The 17,002-nt window shown below is 36.6% G+C and overlaps 1 protein-coding gene across 1 annotated transcript in view; it reads right to left on the bottom strand.

The window, feature by feature from the left end:
• The window catches only part of cryl1 (crystallin, lambda 1), a 135,659-nt gene that overhangs the window by 87,728 nt on the left and 30,929 nt on the right, over window positions 1–17,002 (bottom strand). The window contains exon 3 of the mRNA XM_028800563.2: window positions 12,830–12,956. Within this exon, the coding sequence (XP_028656396.1) occupies window positions 12,830–12,956 (127 nt within the window). The remainder of the gene's footprint in view (window positions 1–12,829; window positions 12,957–17,002) is intronic.

The following is a 17,002-nucleotide window of genomic DNA, read 5'->3' as shown; positions in this document are numbered from 1 at the left end:
TAGAATCGCCAATGCACCTAACCTGCATGTCTTTGGACTGTGGGAGGAAACCGGAGTACCTGGAGGAAACCCACGCAGACACGGGGAGAACATGCAAACTCCATGCAGGGAGGACCCTACACCAAACAGTTTAATGCAAAACTATTATACTAATAACATTTTATATAGACAATACTTCAAGCTTAAATACCCGATGTAATTATTGTATAAATGGAACCCTGCTCTGCACGCGTGTTTAGTTTCATTTTTGTTTTATTTATTTATTTACTTACTTATTTAATAATAAAAATTAATAACAATACATATTATTTATATAGTGCCTTTCCCTTGTTCAAGGCACTTATTTAAACAGCAAGGTATAGGTAAAACTGGGTACAAATATTTCTGCATAGAACACTAAACAGATAAATACAGGAGATACAAAGCATTAAATAGAATAAAAGACAATATACCAGAGTAAAATACTAAATTCAATACAAAAAAAACCTGAACAAATAACATCTTTTGTGATATAACACACATACAAATTATCCTGAGCATCTGGACAGAGAGGTAAACTGAAAGAAAGGTCAGAATGTTAGATTAAGTTAAATGTTTTTTAAAGGAATGAATTGAATCAGCTGATCTAATTAATTTAGGGAAGTCATTCCAAAATCTGGGTGCTATACAGCTGAAGGCCCTGTCACCCACAGAGTGCAGGTTAGTGGGGGGCACAACAAAATTGCCAGAATCAGAGAACCTTAGTAGGCAAACAGGAGCATAGCAATGGAGAAGGTCACTGATGTAGTCCGGTGCAAGGCCAATTAACGCTTTGTAGGTTAATAACAGAATTTTATATTCAATTCTGTAAGACAAGAACATTATGTATTTATTTATTAAAGCCCAATAATATAAATAGAGAATTTGGTCTTATAGGATATTGATATTCTTAATATTATTTTTCTAGTTGTTGTGAAATAAACACTCAACGGTTTACTGTCTATAATATTTTTATGTTAGGACAAACAACCATACTTCTTTTGTCATATTTTCTTAATGGAATCACTAATAAGTACAAATACATTCCTCGGCTAATCACATGCTTAATTGCTCACACGCAAGTTACAGTTTGAGAACACCGAGCTGTCACTTCCTAATTGTCAAGAATTTAAAGTCTATCTAGAAATGAACAGTATATGAGTACAGTATATTGTAAGTAAAAATATCTTAATCAGTTATCAGGTGATAATGGAATAAACTACAGCTGCCATGTGATTTCAAAATAATAATAATAATAATAATAATAATAATAATTCATGACATTTATATACACACTTGCCTTTAAATCAGTGTTACTGCATTTGTGTGTTTACGCTTTCAAGATTTTAGTTAATGCTTCTTCATAATCTGAAATGTTACCTCACTTTCAGGAAGCATTAGTGTGGTCAAGTGCAGCAGAAAGTATCAGACACACAACCAGGAATAAATCAAATAATTTATAGAAACCCAACAGATAAAATACGGCTCTAGGAGTGTTTTTCTCAACTAAATATTTATTGAGAACATTCAGTACTGAATAAAAAATCTACTTTTTGCTATAAAAATATGAGAATAAAGTTTGCTAGATGTCCTGCATATTAAAATCTGAGTCGCAGACTCAACTCTTCAATCAAAATGCTGCGTATTGTTTCTTAAAATAATACTGCATTGTAAGTAAATAAAGAACAATGAAACTAATGTTAGTTGTTTGAACCAGAAGTAGTAAAAGCCATATTGAATCTTTGTGTTAAGCAGCATGTGATAGTTAGGCAGGTCAGAGAAAGTGTTCTCTGTCCTACACAATTTACATATTTGAAATATATGGAAACCTACTTCAATGCCTGACTGTGCCAAAGACAAAAGTGGCTGTTTAGAGTGTGATATATCAAACAAATTAATGTTTTAAAATGGTTAAACACCTGAGCTCTACTTCATTAACCAAGCATATACAGATATAATTGCATAGATAAATAAACAAAACACAAATTTTGAGTTTATTAATTGGAACATTTGCATGATTCTGCGCAAATGTATGCACAACCTTGAGTGTGCATATTCAGTTTGTTAATTAGATGCATGGCAGGCAAAACTGAAAAGTTTGTTTTTGAAGGCATTGAACTGAATATTAAACTATTACCCTCAAAGACACTACTGGCTTAGATAGGTTGATAGATTAACCTACAGTTAGTAATTAATATTACAAATATCTGTAGACTAGACATGCCTATAGCATGAATCTACTCTTCATTCACCTATATTTGTAAGTGTCTTGCACAGCAAAGCAGAAGGATTATACTCATTATACTGGCGCCTCAATCTCAAAATATGTATTCCCAGGTTTTTGCTCTGCAAATATATTGATTTGAAGTTCCCTGCAGGTGTCCATGTGGGAATCCTGACCCAGGGATCCAGCCATTTAGCATATTGGTGCGAGCATGTAGTCCTGCCAGGTTATCTCCCCACCGTCCCACTGTCATACTGGCCTCATGGCCAGGTATTGTTCTTTGGTCCAACAATACTGGGATGTCAGCGTGCCCACTCCTGCATTGGCATCCTCTGCCATCCTCCTGGCTAAGGCATCTATTTTCCTTAGCTACTACATATCGCAAGAGGGTTTGTTAATACATTCTACTCACATTGAATAAGTCATTAATAGATCTGCACCACCCCCATTTCTTGAGTTACAATATATCTTTTTTTTTTAGCAATGTATTGCTTTGTGTACATTCTGCATATTGCCAACTATTGTGATTGGTAGTTAGGAACATGGTGAAAGCATTGTAAGACCTCCAAAAGTGCCACACAAAGCAGGCCAGGATATTCATTGGCCAGTCGAGAAGAGGCATTCTCCTAAAAACTACTTGCATGCTTTCACCTGACCACTGGCTTTTAAAGTTCAGAATGCTCTTAAAAGTCTCAAAAATATGAAAATGCCTCACAGGAGGAACACATATTTATTTAAGTATAACATGAATAACAGAACAGCAAAAAAAGAGTTGCCTGAAAGGCAATCCAACACAGACAAGTTCCAATACACAACACAATATTTGAAATCCAGAAAACAGAGCAAATAATCAAAATAACCAGAAAATCAAAGCAAAATGGTAATGCTCATAAATTCCAACAAACTTTAGTGAAAATGCTGCTAAAGCCTCTTCCCAGACAGAATATACAGATAACGAGGAAGTTTCAGCTGCAGTGACATCAGGGTGACACCTCCTTTTAGGGAACCACCCATAAAGCACAAGGAATGGAGGCACATTTAAAATGACAGTATATAACTGCAAACACAATAGGAAATACATGCAGATATTGGATAGACCCCTGAAACTCTCAGAATTACTAGATGCTATAAATTCACTTCAAAATGGGAAAGCAACAGGCCTTGATGGCTATCCAGTGGAATTTTATAAAAATAGGTTCAAATAAGTTAGCTCCACTATCATTAGCAACATTTATAGAAGCTAGAGACTACAAAATTCTACCTCAAATTTTTCTCCAAGCATTAATTACTGTCTTTCCTAAGAAAAATAAAGACTTTGTGCAAACTTTGTGAAAATTAATGTTTGCGTCATTCTCAAAACTTTTGGCCACGGCTGTACAATGTGCATCATACAGTCCAATCTCACTTATAAATAATGACATGAAGATAGTCTCCAAAGTTCTAGCTAGAAGGATTGAGAAAGTGCTTCCCTGGGAAATATCACAATACCAAAAACGATTTATATATCGTATTATCTTTGGACACAGAAAAAGCATTTGATATGGTTGAATGGGTTTGGCTCAAACATATGTGCATGGATCAAACTACCTTAAACTAGTCCAGAAGCCTCAGTCTGCATTAACAACATTATTTCAGAATACTTCAAACTAGAATGTGGCATTCAACAAGGGGGCCCCCTATCACCACTGTGTATTTGCAATCGTCATTGAGCCATTGGGTATTTACTTTCAAAATGCCTAAGAGATAAAGGTGATTACCAGAGAAGGACTTGAACAGAAAATATCACTATATGCAGGTGATATGGTACTGTATATATCAGACCCACTAAATTTCATGCCAGCAGTCCTAAAAGAACTAGCAGATTTTCAAAATCAGTTTGAATAAAAATGTTCTTTTTCCACTGAGCTCTCTAGCGCACAATATTAGACTTACAGTTGTGCCCAAAAGTATTGGTTTTCACAAAGTTTGCTGCTTCAATATTTTTACATCTTTTTGTCAGATGTTTCTATGGTATACTGAAGTATAATTTCAAGCATTTCATAAATTTCAAAGGCTTTTATTGGAAATTACATTATGTTTATGCAAAGAGTCAATATTTGCAGTGTTGGCTCATCTTTTTCAAGACCTCTGCAATTCACCCTGGCATGCTGTCAATCAACTTCTGGGCCAAATCCTGACAGATGGCAGCCCATTCTTGCATGATCAATGCTTGGTGTTTGTCAGAATTTGTGGGGTTTTGTTTGTCCACCCGCCTCTTGAGGATTGACCACAAGTTCTCAATGGGATTAAGGTCTGGGGAGTTTCCTGGCCATGGACCCAAAATTTCAATGTTTTGCTCCCCAAGCCACTTAGTTATTACTTTCCCCTTATGGCACAGTGCTTCATCATGCTGGAAAAGGCATTGTTTTTCACCAAACTGTTCTTGGATGGTTGACAGAAGTTAATCTCAGAGGATAGTCCTTGTGGTCATAAAGATCTAAAAACACTTAAGCAGCAAACTTTGTGAAAACCAATACTTGTGTCATTCTCAAAACGTTTGGCCACGACTGTACATGTTCCCATTTATCTTGTCAGATCAGTTTAAATACCTAGGTGTAAATATCACAAGTAAATATAAAGCTCTTTTTCAACAAAATTTTGAAGTCTACATGGAAAAAATTAAACAAGACGTGAATAAGCAGTCTTCCCTCCATCTCACATTAGCAGGAAGAATCAACACTGTCAAGATGAACATCTTTCCCAAGCTTCTTTTTCTACTTTAAAACATTCCCATATACATTAATAAATCATTTTTTAAGAAATTCAATTATAACCTCATTTATTTGGAATTCGAAATTTCCACGCATCCAAAGGATGACTCTATAATGACCTAAAGCATGAGGGGGCATGGCACAACCCAAACTTTCAACTTCATTACTGGTCGGTAGAATGATTTCTACTTTTTTTTTTTTGAAAACAAGTCCTGCATATGTATCGGGGTACAATAAGGTCAGTTATTCAAACTTCCAACTCAGGTACTGCCACTCAGTAATAATAAAGCTTTGATCTAAACTTTGGACTGCCACTTATGAATTGATCTGCTAAATAATATTTTTGAATTGCCTTCAAAGTCTCATTATAATACGTTATTAATGATTAGTAAAGCTGACAAAATTACAATTATAAAACTCTGCTTAATAAGTATATACACATAGCCCTTCCACACTCACCATGGATGAATGAATTTGTTCATCAAAGATTCTGACATGATTAGAAGGTTAGCAATTGCTTAGAATCTTCAGTTAGTTAAGCAAAACATTAACAAAGGCCCAAACAGAAGACTGTTTCCAGGACCTTAAGTGTTTCAAAGCGGATCAGTGTTTCCAAGGGAATCAGAGGTGACTCTAGAAGTACTTATAGATCGGAGCTTAGAAGAAGTTTTCGACCAGAAGGCCACTGGATAGGGTATATGTTAGAATTGTGCAGAGAAAGGTATGAGAGGTTTAAATGACAGATTCTAAGATTTTTTTAAGGTGGATTTAATATTTTCTTGCTTTAAGTAAAATAAAAAATAATTCCCCAGTGTATTATGACACAGAAGCTTAGGGCTGTCCCAATTTAACAAGATAAGATGACATTTTCTCTGTGTAGCGCAAGTTATCACAATAGCTAACCAGGTTGCCTTTTGCTACAGTACATCTATAACTTGCTTGTAACAGAAAAAATATTTTAATGAAAGGTTGCATTTTAAGGACAGCTGTCAAATCAAGTTTACTGTCATATGTGCACAGTACATAGTATACACAGTATAATCAAATTGTTACTTGCATGTCCCCTCAGAACAGTTGACAGTAAAACAATACCATCAAAGGACAAACACAAAAAAACAAGCTTTTTCCATTGATCAAATATACTTTATGCATGATGGAAGTATAACTGATAATCCTGTAATGATTCAATTTGCAGCCTTCAAGCATCTGTTACATCCACTGAGGCAATGATATCAGTATTGAACAACTAGATTTCGACATTGTGGATGTCAGGCAATAGTAGTTGGAGCACATATGTTGCAGGACAGCTGAAGTAGTGCAAGATTTGTTCTCCATAGCTGGCCAAACTTGTGATAATTTAAATTGTATCAGATTCTTTCTATAATCTCAATGTATACTGTATATACTTTACATTGGAATTAGGTAGCTGAATGCCCTTCAAGAAGCTGTTCATTTTATTGCATTAAATAAGGTGCATTCTGTTTTTGATCGGTTAGATATATTTAATAATAATAATAATTCTTTGCATTTTTATAGCGGTTTTCTCATTACTCAAAGCGCTCAGCAATTGCAGGTTAAGGGCCTTGCTCAAGGGCCCAACAGAGCAGAGTTCCTTTTTGGCATTTACGGGATTCGAACCAGCAACCTTCCGATTGCCAGTGCAGATCCCTAGCCTCAGAGCCACCACTCCGCCCTTTTAAAGAAGAGGTTCCTTTTTAATACAACCCTCCACATACTGAAATTCAGTTTATTGTTTTTCTCAAGATAGAATTTGAAATAATTTAACTAAAGTTCATTTCAACCAAAAGCAAACAGTCAAAATAGAAAATGTTTATCAAGACCTGTAGGGATATCTAAAAGATGTATAAAACAAGCACATAACCATTACATAGGACTTTGACTTGACACAATATTTCCATTCCTTTTGCAAAATTTTATTTAATGATTTAATACTGAGCATTTGGCTGATAACAATAAAATAGCACGTCTCATGAAAGTGTTTTAATAAGAACAGATCTCTAGCATTTTACCAGAGGTGATTATTGGCAATAAGCTAATAATTTATTCTTTTACATTTTACTCTTCAAAGTTTGGTAAATTTATTTTTTATTTAATAATATAAATATGTATTCCATTTGTGTAATTATTAAGTCAGAAGATGAATCTGATAAACTCTTTGTTATTATAAAAATTTTGGAAAATGACAAAATTACCTAATAGTCAAAAGGCTTTTGTAATATATAATGTATATAGCATATACTGTGTAAAGAAAATCTGCTTCACAACTGTGGATGAATTAAGAAGACAAATTCCAAATATCCAGAAATTATACAAGCAGTCAAATAATAGCTGTTAGATGGCAAACTGTTTCAGATATAAAAATACCGTTTACCTGTAGATCTCCTAATTATGCTTCTGTAATTTGCTTAGTAATGATATTGTTTGTTGACTGCCGTGGCAGCCATTTCTTAAAAAAAAAAAAAACATGCAATAAGCTGTAGAAATCAAGCTCAAAGTCTGCTTAAGATAAAGCTTGTGCAAAATAAATTACAAAACTAGGCTAACAGGTTCAACAACAGCTTTACCCAGGAAGTACCTTGATTGTCTGACCATTTTTCTTTAAAACTGGGGCCATTAAAGGTTATACTTGTGCAGCAAAGGAAACAACCACCCTTAAAATCTATACAACTGATAGTCTACATAATACTATATATGTAACAATACAGAAATTATTCTCTGGTAATCACCACCTTATTATTTTGGCGAGGTTTATGTATTCCTGCAACCCTGGAAAAAATGTTGTCTGGAGCAAATGCTACTAGTAGGGTGTCCCAAGGCAAATTGGTCCCAGGTGAGAAGTCAAACAAAGAGTGATGCACAGCCCTTAGAAATACAGAACTACAAATGTAAAAAGAGTACCCTGCCCGGTATGGGGTTGCCGGGGCCTCCGCCTAATACCAGGCCTGGGAGCAATGCTTGCAGGCGAGTGCTTAGCAGCCAGGCCTTCTACAGGGCCCAGTTAGGCACAGCCTGAAATTTTAATGCGAGGCTGTTCTCTTGTTGGGCCCACCACCTGTAGAAGGAATAGGGGCCATATGCAATGTGACCTGGGTGGCGGTCAAACACAGACATCTTGGCACACTAGACCTTAGACGCATAAACTGACATGGAATATCATTTCTCTTAGTGGGAAAGAGCCACAGTTGGCGGTGAGGTGGAGTGCCCCCAACTAGATCTGCTTGAGCTCACGCCCACCCACTCACTTGGTTCTGAAACCAAACCTCTCAGTAGGGGTTGGACTCCTCTTAACACTGGAGTTGCCTAAAGAGAAAGGCATCTGGAAGTAGTGGGCATCTTGTTGAGCCCCTGCCTGGTTGATGCCATGTTGGAGTCTGTCCAGGAAAACAAGTGGGCTGCCTCCTTGTGACTGAAGATCATGGAGGGAGGTATCTGACTGCAGTTTGTGCTTATGCACTGGATGGCGTCTCGAAGTATCAGGCATTCTTGGAGTGCCTCTTGGTGATCCTAGAAATAGCGCCAGCTGGGGACCCCATAGTTGTGCTGGATGACTTCACTGCTCAAGTAAGTAACTGATGGAGACATCTGGAGAGGCAATATTGGGAGAAACAGCCTGCCTGATTTAAACCTGAGCAGTACTTTGTTTTTTGACTTCTGCGCCAGGCATGGTTCGTCCATGATAAATGCCATTTTCAAACATAAGGTAGCCCATAAGTGTACTTCATACTACAGCACCTTAGTCTAAAGATTTATGATCCATTTTATAAACGTATTGTCAGGTTTGTGGACATATGTTCTGGACATTCGGGTAAAGAGTGGGGTAGAGCTGTCAATGGACCACCAACTGGTGGTGAGCTGGGTCATGGATTGTGGGGGAGAAATCTGGACAAAAGATTTTGAACTCCCACCTGCAGTAGTGCTCTTCCTACATCCTGGCTGAGGCTATGTTCAACAACAACAACAACATTTATTTATATATAGAATTTAGCTCAAAGTGCTTTACAAGATGTCAAGGAGAAAGTTACAAAAAAGAAAAACCAAAAAAGATTATGTCACAATAAAATAAATAAAAATAAATAAATCCATTTGATCTTATAAAACATAAATATACAATTAGTAGAAGATAGTGTAAATAACTCAAAGCGTCCATTTTTGTAGTGACTGCCAAGAGCTGCAGACTGAAAGCCTGCCTCTCAAGGTGGCAACCCAAGGACCCAATGTTTGGCACCAAGGGTGAGGGATACCATCAGGCTAAAGAATGAGACCTTCAGTATATGGTTAGCACAGGAGACTTGTAAAGCAGCAGAGGGACCAACAGGCACCAACAGGACAATAGGGCCGAGGCCTTGGTGATCAAGGTAGCAAAAACCCAGATATAGGAAGAGTTTGGAGAGACCATGGAAAGTAACTATCTATCAGGCTCAAAGAGGTTCTGGCATATCATCTGGCAACTTGGACAGAGAAAGTAAGGATTCACCCAGGCTGACCCAGACTGAGGATATTGTCTGGTGGTAGAAGGAGACAGAGCCAGAAAATGATGGTCAATGCTCATTTCCCTGAGAGAGATCACAGATGTAATTAAGTAACTCCACAGTGACAAGGCCCTAGACGGAGGATGAGATCTGCCCAGAAATGCTAAACACTCTGGATATTGTTGAGCTGCCAGGGCTGACACACCTTTTCAGTACTGCATGATCTTCGGGAGCAGTGCCCCTGGTGTGGCAGACCAGGGTGGTGGTCTCCATTTTTAAAAAAAGTTGTGGAACCTAAGATCCAAAAGAAGTAATGGGGATTCTTACCAGAACATGGAGCTCTTTACCCATATGAGGATCCTGGAGGAGACATGAAAGTACAGCCAATCTGTCTACATGTGTTTTGTGGACTTAGAGAATGTGTATGACTGTGTTCTTCGAGGGATTCTGTGGGGGGTGCTGGAAAAATAAGGGCCCTTAAAAAGGGCTATTCGATCCCTGTATAATGGGCTGTGTCCTTGTGTTGGATTCCGCCAGGGCTATGCTTTGTCTCCTATCCTGTTTGTCATTTTCATGGTCAGTATATCGGGGCACAGATGAGGAGATAAGGGTATCCAGTTTGGTGGACTTGGAATTACATCACTGTTTTTTGCAGACAACATGGGCCTGTTGGCTTCATCAGGCTGTGAACTCCAGCATGCATTGAGATGGTTTGCAAACAAGTGTGAAGCAGTAGGGATGAAGATCAGCACCTCCAAATATTAGGCCACGGTCCTCATTAGGAAAAATAAGCATTGTCCTCTCCAAGTGAAAGGTGAGTTACTGCTTCAAGTGGAGAAGCTTACATACCTCAGGATACTGTTCATGAGTTGGCTGATGGTGAGGTAAACTGCAGTTATGCAGTGAAGAAAGAGCTGTGCTGGAAGGGAGTGCTTTCAATTGACCAGACTATCAATGCCTCTTCTCTCACCTATGGTCATGAGTTTTGGGTAATGACTGAAAGGACCAGATCATTGGTATAATTTGCCAAAATTAGCTTTTTCCGTAGGACGTCTTGTCTCTCATTTACTGATGGATTGGGAAGCATGGACATCCAGGAGGAGCTCAGAGTGGAACTACTGACCCTTTGCATCAAGAGGAACAAATTGAGGTGGTCCAGGCATCTGAATTGGACCCTTCCTATGGAGGTTTTATGGGCATGATCAGCTTGGAGGAGGCCACGAGGAAGAACCAGGGCCTGATTATATCCCACAGGTGGCCTGGGAACACCTTGGGGTTCCACAGTAGGAATTGGCAAGTATGGCTGGGGAAAGGGATATATGGGTTGGCGCCAGGACCTGGTCTTGCACAAGTAGTGGAAAATGAAATGAAGAAATAAATTATATCTCTCTTTTATAAAAGAAAATCTTGAGACAAGACTATCGGCAAGAGATTTTTTCAAGTCCTTCCCTCCTCTGCCATTTTTCAACCACGCCCACAGTCCTCTTATCTCTCATTAGTGTGAATACTTTTGTCAGACACAGTTCCTGCACTCTCAGCTCTTATACATTTTTATGTTTTCTCACTTTAAGTTCCCAATAAAAGAAGACTTACTATGTCCAAATCTTATTGAAGAATTTCATCCTGAAGGGTTGTCAACAGAAGAAAGGAGTACACGGGCAAACCTAGCACCGAGAAACGATAACGTCAAACGAATTAACGCGGAAATTGTCGATCGGTTACACGGCAAAATGGTTAAATGCGTATCAATAGACTATGCTGAAACAGTTGGTGTTGATGGTGCGGAAGATGAAAACATCAACTTACAATATCCCGTAGAATATCTACAACCGTTAACACCGTCCGGTCTTCCACCGGCTAAATTACTGTTGAAAGAAGGATGTATCATAATATTATTGTGTAATTTATGTCAGAGTGATGGGCTATGCAATAAGACATGATAAGTTGTATTCAAAATTGTTCAAACAACTCTGACATGTAAAATTTTAACAGGTGACAAGAAAGGTAATGTAGTACATCTTCTGCGGATAACATTAGACACCAAAGGAGATCTTGATATGCCATTCGTATTAAAACGTTTATAATTTCCTGTTAGAATAGCTTTTGCTATGACAATTAACAAATCACAGGGACAAACGTTCAAAAAAGTTTCAGTTTATTTATTAAAGAGAAAGAAACAATATTCACTCACGGGCAGTTATAAGTTGCATTGTCACAATGCAAGTTCAAACCCAGAAGCAAAATTCAATGTGATATTGATGAAAAGTTAATTCAAAAAATTGTTTTTATTGAAGTTTTACAGTAAAAGAGTAAGTTTAAAAAGTATTTGCAAGTTAATTTCAATGTCAAACAGAACGAAAACGTATAACACAATGAATACCTCTAACGCAACATGAAAAATACTTTTCAACTAACTAACTTTCAATTTATTATGTTTTACTATTTTTTACTAAAGTTAATTACTCGCTGTAATGTAAAATTAGTTAGTTTTATTATGCATATGTAACAATTTCCATGAAAATAACAATCTGTTTAAATTGTACATCCACTTCCCCATACGCGAGGGGCATATCCGCGAAGTGGCTAGCGTGAAGTGCCCTCCTGGGGTTTGGCGAGTGAAGCGAGCAGGGGGCAGAGCCCTCTAATTAATAAAAAAGACAAATATAAAATTGAAAACTAAAATATGGAAACAGTAACAAATCATATCAATTGAGAAATATGTTTGTACACTTCAAAATAAAATTATGGGTAAATTAGTTCTATAGCATGAGGAGGGTGTTGTTATTTTACAGCTATTGCAGATATTATTAACATAAACACAATGAGCAATTATGTGACTCATTCCATACTGAAAGACTTTAAACTTTCACCAAAATATTATCCCTTCCTCACCTCTCAAAACGAGAGCAAAGTCACTTGAAAACGATTTAAAGTTGCATCATGTTGTTCCTGCAAAAGGTAAGAAAACATCTCTAAGCCATTCTGTGTATTTAAAGGTTTACGTTTTGATGACTGTGTGTTTTTAATGTGCAGTATAAACCTGTACTGACCTTAGAGCCTGTCCATTGAGAAGTGTGTTGTATAGTAGCATATATAATTATACATATGACATACTTCTCCTCCAATCCTAAATCCAGTTATAGCAGCAGGTTATTGGATTTACATCAGGTGGAATCTTTAATACATGTACGTGCAGAGAACAGTTTGCATATTATGTCCTGGTCAAAAACAGTTTATTCAACTGCTTCAACTTCATAAACATATTTCAAAAACACTTCATTTATTAGAAACAATTAGTAATTGTCATCTTAAACCAAACATCAGTCATAAAGGGAAATATATCTAACCTGAATGAAGAAGGCACTTTCAAGAGTCTCTTTCAAGTCATCATGGCTACTAATCAAGCTTGTCTGTTCTTCTGCACTCAGCAAGCCTCTCAGAAATCCAGAATCTTGAAGTTTTCTCATCTCTTTGCTAAATGTTTTAGAAAGAGCAATTTAGTATTTTTTCTTTTATTTTAATACAAAGTTATTATAAGCACAGATGAGATTCTAGGATTGGCTCCCATTATTGCATCCCAAATTTTATAAGTATTTTTAACCTAATATGTACTTTAACTTTTCATAGAGAAGATCTCATTTACATAATAATCAAGAAGATACAGTGGGCTTGGACAAATTGAGAGAGCATCTCATTCAACTGCATTATTACTGCCAAATTATCCAATTAAAAAGCTGATAATATAGCTGAAAATAAAAGTGGTATTTCATCTGCCGATATATTTTTTCTTACAAATATCATATATCATATCAGAACACCAGGTCATATAATTTGCAGAAATTCTCCGATGATTCTGCACTTATGGGGTGTAGCAATAAGGGGGAGTATAGGCAGAATATAGGAGTCAGATGGAGAACTTTGTTTTGGTGCAGAAAAAATGGTCTTCAACTCAACATTAGGAAAACCAAGGAACTAATTGTTGGTATTCACCAAACCAAAAAACCTCTATGTCCAGTCACTATTCAAGGAGTGGATGTACAGGTGATCCATTCCTACAAGTACTTGGTGGTCCATGTCAATGTCAGGTTGGACTGGTTTTGTAACACAGCAGAACTATGTAAGAAAGGTCAAAGCAGACTTTTTTTCTTAAGAGAATGCGTTCCTTTAATGTGGGTAGTGACATGCTTCACAACTTCTACAACTCTGTTATGGCCTGTGCACTTTTCTATGCTGTGGCGTGCTGGGTTGATAGCACCACTTCAAGGGAGGCCCACCATTTCAACAACCTAATTAATAGGGAGCTACGTTATGAGATGCACTACCTTGAAGGTAGTAGCAAAGTAGAAAATTAAAACAAAAATTACTGCCATTATGAACAATGCTGCTTATTCTCTCTGACACACTAACACTGAATACTTTCAGCAAAAGAATCATTCAGCAGAGCTGAATAATGCCTCACTGTGAATGGAACTGCCTGGTCATATTGTTTTCTTTCTTTTTAACTTTCTTCCTTGTCTGGGGAGTGTTCAGACGATAGTGTGTGTGTTTTTGGGTGTGGGTATTTGTCTATATTTTTATTTATGTATTCGATGAGCTTCTGTAAAAAAAAAAAAAAAAAACTAAACTCCCACTGGGTAAAAAAAATCATCTTTCTAACTATAAATCTGTGTAAAATCCAAAACCTCATAAGGCCAATGTTGTAATTCTTACTGACTACAAAGAAGCATGATTTTAACTTGGCTTGCTAACTGTAAGCTTTGCTCAAAATTATTCATTTCACAATTACTTCAGTAGCTTTGCTCACTCTGTACAGCATCTCATACTATTGTGTCTTTGACTACTTTTATATAGCCTAACTACAATTTTATACCATATCAAATCCGTATATAAGGATTTGTATAGCACATTTTGACAAATTTGGTTGGATATACTTCCAAGGTCCTTCAAATGTTTATTTGTTTAATTGTGATAATGTATTTTAATTTTAATACTGTATCATGTAAAGCATCTTGTGATTATCCATGTTTATGATACTACATAAAATGAAATTATATAAAGGTTGCTTCTAAACCTTTCGTATGATGCCTTCTTTCTCTTTCAAAACCGCAGTATTCTCATCAGTTATACAGTTATATAAATGAAACTATGTATACTGAAAAACCTGAAAAATGCTCTTAAATGGCTTAGGCTTATAGGCTAAATTAGTATGTATTATAAGTAAATACCTTCAAAAGTAAGTAACTAAGAGAATGTTGCTCTACAAGATTTTGACAAATGCAAGAATGGCCCCACAGAAGCCCTGTAGGCAGAATTCTGAGGATATATAATATTCCGATAATCCAAAAATGCTGATGTGATGAGTGGAGTCTTTCAAACATTTGGGTTCATTTACACGTAGTCTTTTGGTTTGGTTGTAAGGAATTAAAAGTAATACTGCAGAAAGAAATATGATTATTTGTTAATGAATAGACAGTGTTATGAAACAGCATATTCCTTTCTGAATTAGCATAAGACAGGTAACCCTTTGACCAATCTTAGACAATCACTCAGAAACATCTGAATAAATTTTTCTGGCAAACATCCCATGTCCAGTGACTGGCTGCCTCTCACTTTTTGCCAAATTAGACCTTACAGTAATAACACTAGTGTGTAAAGCAAGGTTGAATCAGCAGAATGCTAACAACTAGTACAAATATAGATCTGTAGTTTCTAAAAAGATAACATAAGTGACATGGCATGCAAGACAAATGAAAAACTATTTAAAATGTTATGGTTCATGATAACTACTGATTGTGAAGAAGCCAGAGACAATAAACAGCTAGAGAAATAATTTTGATATGTAGCATTTTCTTCTTACATGAAAAATAAGGAAACGAAACAGAATTACCATAGCTACAATAAAATTATTAAGAATTTAAAGTGGTAATGGTGATGTATTACTGGGTATACAGTTATGGAAATGTGTCTTATTTACTTATAATGAATATACACTTTTCTATATTTATCCACCTAATAATGACTCTGTGACCAGTTTGTGAAGAAGACAGTCATTCATCAAGTCAAGAAATCAACAACATCCTGAACATTTGGCACAGGAATGTGACACCCTATTTGTTAAAAATTAACCTTGATCATGTGCTACAAATGGTTTGTTTCCCTGATTTTACAAATGTTCAGTTAGCCTTGGGTGGAGTGGGGGGTCTTGGGTTGAGGGAGACCTCTGCATTAAGTCAAATTCACTCTTCTGTTCCTAGAACCATTCCTAGACTCTCATAGCCTTGTGATGTGGGGTTCATCTTGCTGAAAAAGCTTATTCACAAATGGTTACTTTGCTGCCACAAATATATGCACCATTTTAGAAATGATGACCAGATATCCTGAAGTATTTCAGTGCTGCTCTGCTCATACTATAAAACCCCATGATTCATGAAACTAAAGTTCCCTGCATTATACGACCACTCAGACAGTATGAATTCATGAACTCAAAGCATTTACCATTTCCTGGACAACCAATAATTATGAAACAACAGAAACATAATTCATGTGACCAGATGATACTTTTCCAGTTTTTAAGGGTCCATTGTGTATGCTCCTGCTTATTTTTCCACTTATAGTGGTTGAGTTCATTTGGGTTATTTTCAGCTATCCATTCCGACAATGTTCAAAGAGTTGCACATTCTGATATGCATGTTTCAGAAATGCTGTTTAATTTGTCAGTTCAGTGGCTGAAAAGTTACTCTGCACAAGTTGTATCTGCCTACACTGTTACCTCTCCTCAATGTTCTGTTTTCAACTCATGGCCTGTTATTGATTAGATGTTTTTTGGGTGGTGGCTCAATTAATACCACTGGTAACACTATTTTGGAAGAACACCTTACCACAGTTACTCCAATATACTGCTAACACATCAGGTGCCCAACACAATGGCAACTTCAACTTCACTCTTGCCTGTTATCCCCCGGAGTCATACTACAGTATGTATGAAATAGTACTGTCTGCACATATGGCATTATTTATTAAACAAAATATTACATATGAATAGCAGATGAAGCTAATTAAGTGGACATTCAATGAAAATATACATCCTTCCATCCATTATCAAATCCACTCATACCAATTCACTGTTGCAGGGGGCAGAACCTACCTAGGGACCAAGCTCCAGTTAGAAAACAACATTTAACTCTTACTCTTTGGAGTATTACAGTAATGTATATATACAGTATGTCTTAATTACTCACTCTATTTAATTTAAACAATGATTAGTCAATGTGGCATTTTCTACTCCACCAAGTGTAGACGTTCTGGAAACCACTGTCTCAGGAATAGATTGAAGAAGGCAACAGGGATTTTCCCTCATAGAACCAGTTATCTACCAGTTGCAAGACAGCTGATATGACTGGTAAATGGAACACACTTAGCACCAAATTAAGAAGCTTTTTAAACTTAAGCAAGAAAAACATGAATTTGACGTTTGGTCTCCCTCTCCTGGTAACTCCATTTCTACCTCTTGTCTCCATACA

This window comes from Erpetoichthys calabaricus, chromosome 4 (assembly GCF_900747795.2).
Source record: "Erpetoichthys calabaricus chromosome 4, fErpCal1.3, whole genome shotgun sequence".
NCBI lineage: Eukaryota > Metazoa > Chordata > Cladistia > Polypteriformes > Polypteridae > Erpetoichthys > Erpetoichthys calabaricus.
The sequence above is the reverse complement of the archived record's forward strand: the minus strand, read 5'-3'. Positions and strand labels throughout refer to the sequence as shown.